A 12,873-nucleotide genomic window follows, 5' to 3' on the forward strand; every position below is an offset into this window, starting at 1 on the left:
TATTTATATATATATACTACACTCTCTGTCCTAGATATTCTTGTGAGTTTAGTTTTTGTAAGTAATTAAGTACGATTTTCATTTCGATTATCAAATGAATGATAATCAAATTGCTTACTTTTTTTACTCCGGTAAATTAAATCGCGGCGTTGAGTTCCGCAACTAATAAAAACAATATTTCAAAATTTTAGCTTAAAATTTCAACAATGGTATTTTAAACGGAAGTAATATGGAAATTATTGACCATGTGTGTGATATTTATAACTTTTATAAATGTATAATAATTGGCGTTTGAACTAGCTTCACAAGAAATTATTAGCAATTAAATGCTACAAAACAAAAGGCAGACTTTTTTCTAAATATGTAGATATAATTCTATACATTAATATACAAGAAATTTCCGATGAGTATTTTATGTATTTGTAGTAAGTAACCTAAGAATTTTTTTGCAATTAATTTAAGTAAGACACCTGCCGTTTTGAGACAGTTAGAACAGGTGGAAAGTGTACTTGTAGAGCTTCTATATAAGTAAAGGGCATAATATACTTTATTTAAATAATATTACTACAAACAAAAAAAAATATTCAAAATTAAACTCCTTAATTAATACCTATTTTTGTATATAAGAGAGTAAAGTGTATTTTTTTCTCTTTTATTAATTCGGAATTTAATTAATTTGGCGATTATCTTTTTAAATTTTATAATTGTAGGTGTTTTGTCATGGCCAGTTACGAATCGAATTTCATTCTGTTTTGTGTCTTATTGTTATAAACTAATTATTTAATTCAAATTAAAAATATGTAATTTATAATAGTAATAAAACTTGTCATAAATATTTAAATAAAAATGAGACTAAATTTTTAAATTATTATTATTATCTTATATATGCAGACAATAGATAAACAAAAGTAAATAGTTACAGGTAAAAGAACCTATTTCATTAAAGTGCGTGAGATTCAATACAATTCCTTATCGATGTGACTGCAATGCGAAATAAGGGCACGTCACTCGATAGCGCACAAGGAAAGCAGTGAAGCATTAAACTTTTTTACAATAAAATATAAGATTAACTTTAAGTTTAATAAAATAGTCCAGGTGGATCCGTACTGGAATTTGCGGTGTTTTACTCCAAAAGTAATTTTACATATCAAAATATCATCGAACTAGCCACATTCAGTAGAATACATTTTTTTTTAATTATAATAATATTTGATATATATGTTTTGTACTTGTAAATTGATCATGTAAATATTCTCTAAATCGTTTAAAATATAGAAGTTAACAAAATATAATTTAGTTCTCCTAATTTCTTAATAAAGGTAACCAAATAATAATAAGATAAAAGATTTACTGCAAGCAAGCTTCTTAATAACGTTCATGCCTTATAGCTGCCACGCCTTACTTATTGTCTTTAAATTTACAAGTTAAGCGTTAATGAGCATCGGATACTACCTATATGGAATTTTCATTGATTTTTATAATTTCTCTTTAGTAGGGTAATCAGAGTGAACCTGGGAACCTAGTGTTAAGTTACGTGTCGCGATTACAGTCGCACGATTTTGTCCCTGCGCCACGATTTCTTGCACTTTTTATTTAAAACTATAATAAAATATTGTAGTTTATTTATAGACGTGTTAAATTGTCAATGAGAACCGCAAATTTTATTTTATGGTAACTATTCCAGAACCCGTTCCTTTGTTTCAGAATATTTTATTGTCATTCGTAAAACTGTCGGCTGAATGTGATGCGGGCTTACACTGTCATAACTTTACAGAACAAATAAGACCTCTTCAAATCTTGTTTTACATACTTACGACCTTAAGATGTTAGAATATTTACACCATTTTTTAGCTTCACGCTTTATCTACCATGGAGCAGGGTAGGCAAAAGGAACCTAGTGTTAACACACTCTGCTCACCACTTTCTGTTGAATACCGGAGACATTGCGTGTTGAGTGGCGGTACTGAACGCCGCACTGTACCTCGACGTCAGTATGAAGAAATTAAAATATTAAATATTCAATTTCCCCGATGCACATATCTTGTACCTTATTTGCAAAAGCACTGTTAACCGTATGTAACAACTTTTCTTCTCTTATCGAGCCGTACATTACCGCGAGATGTGCCTTTACTGGTATTAGAACCTGTTATATATTTCCTGTATCCTTAAAAGGATACGGCGATTTACGGACAATAATTAATACAGTACTACTTTTTATTAAATAGGATAGAAAGAAAACGCTTTTATGGAGTGATCTTAACTGGACGACACTAATCTCGGCAGTTCATCGACCACAATGATATTTAACAACAATTTCAAATATTTCTCTTCAGTAGTACTGCCTGCACACAACAGCCTATGAATAAGCCTATGAAATTATTGATAAATATAAAATAAATTAAATATATATTCATAAATATTGTACGTATTTTAAAAAAAATCGTGCATCGTGGTACAACACGTAGCGTGAAATTCCGCAACTCAACATGCATATCCTGATTCAGGCAGAAAGCCGAGGACGGAGTGCCTTGACACTAGCCTGCTATGTCCCTGCACTTGGTCACTCTTTTGCCACGCTGTAACCTGTATCCCGATACAAACACTACAAAAACGTTGCCAACTGCAATTAAATGATGAAATACAGCTAGGCCTAAACGCTAACTATTAAAACGAAGGGGAATTCTCAACATTACACGTATTTTAGATAATGATCTTCACGAGTATTAATCTTCTTTGATTGGGAAAGTTAACAAGTAAATATCTACTTTCAGCTACATTACAGCTACTATGTTGTTCCGCATACAGCAGGATAAGCAGAGGGAACTTACTGTTAAGACACTTCGTTCCCTACTTTCCCCCGATTTTTTTGAGGCATTTCGTGTTGAGTGGCGAAACTCTACGCCGGGCTTTTACCTTGGTACCAGAGCAAAGAAATCATTCATTCTCTCGAGTAGGGATCGACCCCACAACCGTCGCGTTACAGTCAAACCCTTGGTCCTCAACGGCCTCGACAACGTGAAAGATAAATACATTTTTTTGCATCGAATTCTTGTTGAAAATGAACAGGAAAAATAAAAATGTTTCCTCTCGTTCTCTAGTTATAATGTAGGACGCGTAACTGTGCTAGCTCCACATTATCTTTTGTTACTTAAAATTTTCGCAGAAGTTGAATCGTGGCCAGAAATAAGAAATATTGTATGAAATAGGATGAATAATCTAAGAAGCTACGCTACCGAATATGAACTTTCACCTTTGACATATTTTCAGACACATTTCTATTTTTTTATTTCTATTGTAATGATTTTTCTAAGTTTTGTAAAGGGTAAGAAGGGTCGAGAATCTATTTTCAATTCTGATGCTGCAAACACTCGAAGATTTAATGTCTTTAAACGTCGATACTGTCCCTTATTAAATCTACGAAGCTATAAAAACGACACTTTTATTGCTCTTCTGTAAATTGTACATACTTTACAAGCTGTAAAATTGATTTACTATATAAAATTTGCTTTCTAACTATTCGGAGAAATAAAAGAAATTAAAACGTTTCTAACACATTATTATATTAATGGCTGTTGACTTTTTTTATTGGTGACTTGTTTTATTAGATTATGTAAATAGGTTATCTTTCGGTTTCTCCACCAGCCATTAGCAGCAGGCTTCAGAAGGGTAACCGAGATAATTTTACTGCATTTATTCCACCATAAGAATCCTCTTGACCCAAACTCCATATATTTATACTGCCTTATTTATGGGTTCTTACTCTCAGAATTTTCTAAACATATTTTTTAAAATGGTAAAATTATATACATAAAAAATTATAACTTTAGAAGTAGGTACTTATTTTCGATCCCATTAAAATTATGTAATATACAGTATATTTTTTTAGGTTCAGTAGTTTTGAAGATAAGGAATGATCAATCTTCGCCTATTTTATTTTATATTATAGAACTGACAATAAGCCATAGTCAACTTACAATAAACTCTATTAACATATGCTTAACAAATATTAAATTTATAATGTAATACCATTTTAAGTTAAATTCTGAAGTTCACACAGACAAAATGTCGTCAATAATTAGTTTCCTAAAATGTAAGAACATAAATAAAACTACATGCAAAACCAGTCCATCTTCGGTATAGACCACTTGATCCAATTTTAGCCTCTGAGAAAGCACTTGTAATAATGTGCAGACGATCCAGGAATACCCAACGACGAATGACTCAATAATATGTCTGTATATTTTTTTACATCAGGTCCAAACTCCAGTCAGCCACAGAACTAACATATAAAAGCCTTTTAGTTTTGTGGAATTGACATTTTTAAATGTTACTTTAAATTTTAAAATAAAATGTATATTACTTTTTATATCAGCAAAATATATACATATACCTACTTACATTTATCAGATCACATGAACTTAACGTTATATTCCGCACACAGCAAGGTAGTTTAGTGTCAAGATATTCCGTTCCCCACTTTCCGTAGAATTTTGGAGGTACTACGTGTTGAGTGCTGGAACTCAACGCCGCGCTTTGTCTGAACACCAGATCGAAGAAATGGAAATATAAATTTAAATAAACATTTCATTTCCTCGATTGGGGATCGAACCTACAACCAGTCGCGTTTACAATCACACTTTGCGCTCCTGCGCACGACTGGACGCAGACCTCACTTACACTTATTTAAATCACAAAACTATAAAACTTTCATATTTTTTTACTTATACATATGTGGTGGTCGTCGTGGCACAAGGGTGTGACTGTAATGTGACGGTTGTGGGTTCGATTCCCACTCGAGGAAGTGAAATATTTATTAACGTTTATATTTCCATTTCTTCGCTCTGGTGTCGAGGCAAAGCGCGGCGTTGAGTTCTGCCACTTAACACGCAATGCCTCCCGAATTTGGCAGAAAGTGGGGAACGGAGTGTTTTAACACTGTGTTCCCTCTGCCTACCCTGCTGTGTGCGGGATACAGCGTGAAGCTGACTTATCCATAATATGCACAAATGTACTCCGACCCACGTAATCTGATACTGTGAATTGTCTGGGCTTCTGCCTGTTAATAACTTAATACCTGTCGAACAACCTGAAATACCCTCTCACCAGGAAAATTTAATGCGAGAAGCCTATTAAATTGGAATTTAATCCGATATACTGAGAAAGCGTGTGGAAAAAATCCCAGTTTTACTTATAAATTTAATTATTACTTACACATTCACTCGCTTACTGAGGAAATTTACGCGATCTAGTATGTTATTAAATGTAATCAGAGTTTCCGTTTAACTCGAAGTTTAATATTTTAACTTTCACAAGAAATATCATTTTTATTTACATAGTTGTATGTAGGTGTAATATGTCACTTTAGAGTAAATTTTAAGATACTATCAATTAGTAGTGATAATGTGGAATGTAAAAACAAAAAAATCTAATCAGCTTCACATTTCACAATTTTTCGAGGCATTGCGTGTTGAGTAGCGAATCTCAACTCCGGGCTTTTGCCTTGGTGCCAGAAAATTTCTCAGTTCTCGAGTCCCAGTTCTCGAGTGGGGATCGAACCCACAATCTTCGCAGGACAGTCACACTCTTGTACCCTGGCGCCACAACGGCCTCAAATGTGTAATATCGCTTCGTATTATATTCTGGATTAATCTACTGTACTTGCAAATTTTTGTGGGAGTTAAAGGGAACCCCCAAATATCTTTATCACATACTATATAAGGCATTATTATGGCAATATTACTGTTACTTATGTATATATTATGTCGATTATAGTAACGTAATATGAGAAACCGGATTAAATAGTAAAAGCATATACGGACTTTGTCCTTGTGCATACGTCCCGGAGTCGTGACCAAACGTAACCTACCCAACGGCTTCAAATGCAAGTTACAACATCTGTCTTCTGTATCAGGTGTTCTTAGTACCTTAGGCTTTTGGGCCTATAATGAAAATGACTTCCTTTTATATTTAAAAAAAAAAGGAAAATTAGTTTGTATTTACAAATCTACAATATTAATTTATATTTCCCTTTCTTCGCTTTGGTATCCAGGCAAAGCTCGGCGTTGAGTTTCGCCACTGAACATGCAATGTCTTCAAAATTCAGCGGAAAATGGAGAACGGAGTGTCTTAACACTAGGTGATCTATGCCTACCCTGCTGTGTGCGGGATAAAGCGTGAAGTTGATTTTTTTTTAATTTTAAATCTACAATAAGACAACTAATAATAAAACGTGTTCTAGTATTTCGATAACTTTGCAATTTGATAATGATTTGCTATATTGAAACCACCCACGACGGTGCGTGCATTGGCCTGGTCCGTAGGGAACCAAGGCCGCTATGACAATAGGATCCACTTGCACATTTCTTATTGCGATTCTATATTATTCAATATGACTATATCTTACATATGGAACTAGTTTCCTCTGGAATGCCATCGCCAAGAATGCCATTCACAGAGGAATTGAATACCCCACTTTATAATATACTAGTGGGCCCGGACGCGGCTACGCCCGCGAAAATATAAGCCTAAATCATTAAAATAAGTTAAATAATAATAATAAGTGGAGATTTATTATTAGAAAAAATATCTGAGTAACCGAAATGAACAAACCAAAGAAGTAAAAGTAACTAAAGGAAATTCTTAATATTAGAAAAAAAAACCTAAAGTTTGCTGTGCGCGCGTACTAAACATTTTTCTATATTAAATAATTATTAATTTTTGCGAACAATATTAAATATAATCTCAAATGATTAAAATTACGATATTTTAAGTGTATAACAACGGTATAGATAACCGAACTGAGATAAATTAATTATAAGCAGCAAATAATTGCATAAAAAATAATAGTAATTCGAAAATCTATAAAAATTTACAAAATCATCAAAGTCATCCGCCCGTTCGCGTCGGTCATACTCATATTATGCCGCCCGAAGGCTAGGTCATTTGGAATCAGTCACATCTTAATTATTTATTAGAATGTTATACAGTAAATTATAATTTCCATCTAGATGAAATGCTAAAAGTGACTATTATATTTATTTTCATAAGGATGAATATCAAATTATAGAAATCATCTAATTTTTGTTAATGATTTGTATAAAGAGATTTGTATAAATCTATATCGGCGCGCACCATGTATGCATTAAGCAAACTCACTGTGGGTGACGTTTTCTTAAAACAGCAAACTTTGCAAGCTGTTGCTTAGCAACGCGTAGCGACGATTGTTATTAACATGGCGGAATAAATTCCTTGTCAAATTAATTATTTTAATATATTGGTATATAACGAAAATATTACAAATATGAGAAAAAAAAAGTATCCTATGTTCATCCCGGGACCCTCAAGTATCTCTATATGAGTATTTTATCACAATTAAATTAGCGGTTTGGCCCTGATTGCGGAAAAGACAGACAGACAGACAGAGTTACTTTCGAATTTATAATATAGGTATGGATTTGTCGGTTCTCTGAAGTTTATATTATTTTTTATTTATCATAAATATTTAGTGTAATTATATAATAAGTAATGTACCTAATAGGACATTACTAAATTATTAATTTTACTGTAATATATATAAAACCCAATATGAACGAAAAAAGACAATATTCTATTTTTATCTAGAATTCGTTTGATTGTTTTTTAAGTACTTTGCTTTCTTTAATTTTTAAATATTAATTATTGTGAAATTTAAAATATAACATAACATATATTTATTAGTATAAATTTCCTTCTGTGTTACATTTTAAGCATAAATAAATAAATAATACTTATATTCATAGCTAATACTAATATTTGCAATTGTTGCAGCGGAGGGCAGCCTGTCAGATTTTGCAACGCGCAAAGTTCACTACACGGCCAATAATCCTCTTAGAAAGGAACTGTTCACGGCTGATACCAGGTAATTGAACCAAATATTGTATAAAATATAAAATATAGTGTATCATCAACCAGACTTTCAGGATAGGAATGCTGGCTATCGAATATGTTAAAAAAACACAAACAAAGCTTTCTAGACAGAGCTTCCTAAGTAGATGGATTCGAATCATATACAGCGCAAATATTTACACGACCATGCAGTTGCGTAATTGCTGTAATTTCTAATTATCCAACAAAGCTAGGAAACACATCAAAAGAAATTACTTATTTATATTGCTAAGCAATATTCAGAAAAATTAAATGTGGCATCGTTTTATTTCAGACCCGCAAGTTTACGAAAGCTGTATGAAAAGGCAACAACCGATAGAATTTCTGCATCAATCCTCGATCAACTAAGAAGGGATTCCCAACATTCCCAGTACCTTCTCTGCACTCCTGTCCTAAGTTCAAAGAGAAGACGAATATATAATAAGATCGACGTCGACATAGAAACTCATATTGTAAGCCAATTTATCATTTCATTTCATTTAACGTACAAGTTAGATTGACATAACAATAAAATAAAGAGGACACCGACATTGCAATCAGAAATCATCATTAATTCATGTATAAAACACTTAGAATGTAATATTTATTAAGTAGTTCTATGTTCTCACAGTCATCGACTCTATGTAATAAATAAGGACGCTTGGGTTAAGCGCATTTATATCTCAATTTTATTATATTATTAAAAATATATTTTATATTTTACTATAACTAACATACTAATAACATACTAATTTAATTTAAATGCATATTTGTTTATATGTGAAATTATTTCTATGAAGTCAAAAAAATTTTTTGCTAAATACCATATCCAAACCTTACTTTTAATTAAATAGCCAATTATCTGTCAATTACAGCCGTCGGTGGTAGAACATTTAAGGAAATGGACGTCAAAAGAAGCTGTGGGAGATGTGACGGCTTTACCGGATGCGTCAATACGTATCGCGAGCAGCGTTACTTTAACGCCAGACGAGCTCTCAGAGTGCGGGTCGGGAGACGACGAACCTATAGACCACCGGTTACCGAGCCCTGAGGAACAGCTACGAGTAATAGTATCTAAGTATGTTATAGTGTCATATCTAAATGTTGTATAACTGCTTGCTCTAGCTCCACGATATATGCTGGATATTGCAGGGTAGGCAGCGAGAACTTGGTGCTAAGACATCACTCGTCACTTTTCATCCAGCGTGTAGAGAGACCTCCACACGCCACTTTGTCTTGTTGTCAGAGCGCGAAAATGAAAATAATTCATTCCCCTGAGTGGGAATCGAATCTACAACCATCGCGTTTACAGTTAGACGATGTGACACTGCGACACAACAGTCCCAATACAAGTTAAATTCTGTGTTGTATTTACTATTAATTTGTGTGTTCTATTTTATTTTTGTATTCATTGTACACATAATACCTTAATATAACATTATCTTTCCAGATTTCCACCAGAAGTCATAGCGATAGACACGTCAGGCAAATTCTTCGATAGAATGTGTAGTTCGCGGAAGTCCCTCCACGTAGAGACCATTGCCGGCGAAACGGATACGGTGAAACGTCGCACGCGCACTCGGAAACCACGGGGTAAAAGACGAAACACAATTTCTGGCACTGATCAGAAAGAGCTTAGAGAGGCTATAGCTGGGTAAGCTTATAGAGTGCACTATTCACTTTAGATTACATTATCTATTTTAGTTATATCAAATTATATTAATTAAAATAATAATAGATAATGAAATCTGGAGATCTATTAACTTTAGTAACAAAAAGCACAGTATCGTGTGGCTTTAAAATCGTTTAATATTCAGCACATTTTAACCTGTCGATGATATCGTGCTTCTGTGAATAAAATATTTTTTTTGTTCCTGGTTGTCGTTATTCACTTACGCTTCTTAATAACGAAGTAAAGATCAAGATTATAAAACATCTTTGCACTGAAACACTAATAGAGTCATTCTCATTAGCTTTAAAATTAATGAAATCTTCGAAAAACATCTCTGTTACAAGACTAAGTGATATTTTTCGGAGATTCATATGCCTCTAGCGTGTGACTAATGCTTTGCTTGGTTTGTTTTATCATAGTGATACACCAAATGCTGTGGCTTCTGAAGAGATTGAAGACAGTACTGTTATCCGGTCCCGATCGAGTGATTTGCTTAAGAAAAGTCCAACAGATCCTAAGAAAAGCCATTTTAATAGCTTAAAACAATGGGGAAAGAACCGCTTAAAAATGATCGGAAGATCACCTAGTACTAGCAGAGACAGTTTCAGAGAATCCAAACTGGATAGAAGCAAGGAATCAAAAACATCAATTGTCCCTATAGATGATGAACTTAGTAAAGAAACTGTAATCTTACGCAAAAAACGGCCAGAAGAAGAAGATAGAAGAAACCATTTGAGATGCGCTTCCTATTCTTCGTCGGAAAAAAGCATTGGACTTCCAAGCGTTCATACAACAGCAACAATAAGCGCGGGAGTGCGGTTACGAGGAGCTTCAACACAGAGGCGTTCCCGGCGTTCGGCAGTCGGGAAAGATGAACCACACTCGTCCAGTGGTAACTGGTCTGCAAGTTCCGAGTCAGGTAGAACAAGTATAGGCTCAGAAATAACTACCACAACGGTACCACCGAAAAGTACCACGTCTGCTGCTACATCGAATAACTCCCTAAATTTCCACCACGGCCCACCGAGCTCGATCATTAGTAGACGGAAATTCCTTAACACATCAGGATCTGGAAGTGTTACTAGCGAAGGCACTCTCACGCCTGACATTATTCACGATTTACATGAAGATCTGGAAACTAGTTCTGAATTTTCTTGCGATACAGAAGGATATTATACATCATTCCATATGGATTCTGGTCTTAAAACTTTAAAAGAAGAAGAAATTTCGCCTAGCACTCCATTGCACACGACTATTGCATTATCTAATTCATCAAATAGTCAGAATTTATCGGCGGAAAATGAATACGAACTTTTTGGTAAGGGTTCAACAAGCACAACGACAAGTTCAGCTGGTACAGTTTGCACCACTCTGATGGCAGCCGATAGCGATAGATCATTAGTAATTGGGCCGACAGTACCTGAACGCAAAAGTTCGTTAATAATAATGAATCGCAGTCGGGGAAATGTAAATACAAGTTTAGAGCGTGCTGCTTCATTCCAAAAATCGCCTTTCAGCAGCCTTAGATATAGTAATTTAAGAGCTTTTTCAGACAAATCTGTAACAAACTTTTCAATGTCTGACACAAACCCTTCAGCAACGGTTACTATATCAAAGAATGTTGGAAATCAAAGAGAAATTACAGCTGTTGTAGAGGTGCACACTGAAACAGATATTGAAAGTGCTAAGAAAAGTACTGGTACGAGTTCACCGGACTCTGGCCACAACACTTCTAGCTCGCCTATCGAAGACTCAGTTTCGAGTGCTCATGGGAAACATAGTTTATCTGAACAAGACTACTCAGAATCTTCAGACCTCGAAGGAACCGACCGAATAGAAAGAATAAGATATAAAACAACTATCAACAGTTCTCGAATACCTTCTATGTGTGTTATTACACCCACTAACTCTGACGATGAAAGTGAAACTAGTAATAAGAGTGTTAGCAGAAAAAAAGAAAATAACGAAAGGAGTGATCAGACACTAGTGAAATCAGAGAGCCGACCAAAGCTAGATTTGCCTAATGAAGATAGACAAAAGGAAACAAAATTTTTGGATGCAGCAAGAAATAGCAGATATCAAAATCAAATAAAATCCTCCTTACATCCATTTAATAATTTTATGTGTCGCCTTAAAGGAGTATTACCAAATAAACTATCTTATAAAAAATCACCACCTTCAAAAGATGTTGATATGCTGGAAGATTTTTACGACTCTGGTGATTACGTTACAATTGCGGACGTTAAAAACAATAATCAAAAAATGACGTTAAATCGGAGTACGTATGCAAACAATGATATAGTTAAAAAAAATTTACAAACTGTTTTATCTGGAAAATTACATGAAACTGAATACGTATCTTTAAATGAACTACCAAACTGCTTAAATGAAGGCAAGGATTACTTAGAACATAGGGCAGGTGAAAAACAAATTGAAGCGCAAAAAGTACAAGCAAAAGGTGCAAAAGTGACTCTTGATTCGCAAGGACAAGTAATCTATTCATCTGACACATTGAAAAGGAGAAAAGGAGCACACACCACATTTGAGCCGGGACCATTTGTTCAGGAAATTTGTCCAACCACCTCCATTGTACAGCGAGAAAGTGCGGATGTTGTAAAAATTATAGATGAAACTGACTTCCCCTACGCACCCACAACTAGTAGCAAACCAACGTCGCCACAATTAGGAAAAATGATAATAAAAGCACCTATTGACCCTCGAGGTGTCATTACTACAGAATTTGTGACGTTACCCACTAAACCCAGTACGATAATATCAGCGACCCCCATTACAGCGTCACCTGTACTATCGAGTACGAATTTAAAAATGATCACTAAAACTAATTCAGATCCACCTAGAGTAGTCGAAGCCATTACCAGGTCGGGTGCGTATGTAAACATACATGACGCAGAAGGTGTCAGCTTGTCCCCAACGAAAGATGATATAGCAGGTAAGAATCTTTCAAAAACTTCGAAAGTCATCAACGATTCTATTTCCAATGAAAATTCTAATAAATCTTTGGAAGAAATCATTCCTTTCGTACCCAACTTTCAAACATCAATAATGCTTAAAAGGTGCAAAGATTTTGGTAAAACGGGTAATAAAGTTGCAGAAGTTATAAAAATGTTTAAAAATAATGTCGACGATAAAGTAGATCCAAATTTTAATAACCAAAATGTTGAAAAATGTTTAAATAGTAAAATTAAACGAAGTGATAGTTACAAACTTGCAAACTCTCCACTAATGCCTATTAAAAAACTTCTTAAACTTGATTCTTTTAGCAATAACGCAAAAAAAGT

The 12,873-nt window shown here is 34.1% G+C and overlaps 1 protein-coding gene across 1 annotated transcript in view; it reads left to right on the forward strand.

Annotated features, from left to right (window-relative positions):
- gukh (NHS actin remodeling regulator GUK-holder) overlaps positions 1-12,873 on the forward strand; it is a 46,199-nt gene that overhangs the window by 29,226 nt on the left and 4,100 nt on the right. The window contains exons 2-6 of the mRNA XM_085186563.1: positions 7,807-7,897; positions 8,198-8,375; positions 8,778-8,980; positions 9,353-9,556; positions 9,994-12,524. Of these exons, the coding sequence (XP_085042689.1) occupies positions 7,807-7,897; positions 8,198-8,375; positions 8,778-8,980; positions 9,353-9,556; positions 9,994-12,524 (3,207 nt within the window). The remainder of the gene's footprint in view (positions 1-7,806; positions 7,898-8,197; positions 8,376-8,777; positions 8,981-9,352; positions 9,557-9,993; positions 12,525-12,873) is intronic.

Source organism: Heliconius melpomene, chromosome 6 (genome assembly GCF_056956725.1).
Source record: "Heliconius melpomene rosina isolate 202511_hmr_F chromosome 6, ASM5695672v1, whole genome shotgun sequence".
Classification (NCBI taxonomy): Eukaryota; Metazoa; Arthropoda; class Insecta; order Lepidoptera; family Nymphalidae; genus Heliconius; species Heliconius melpomene.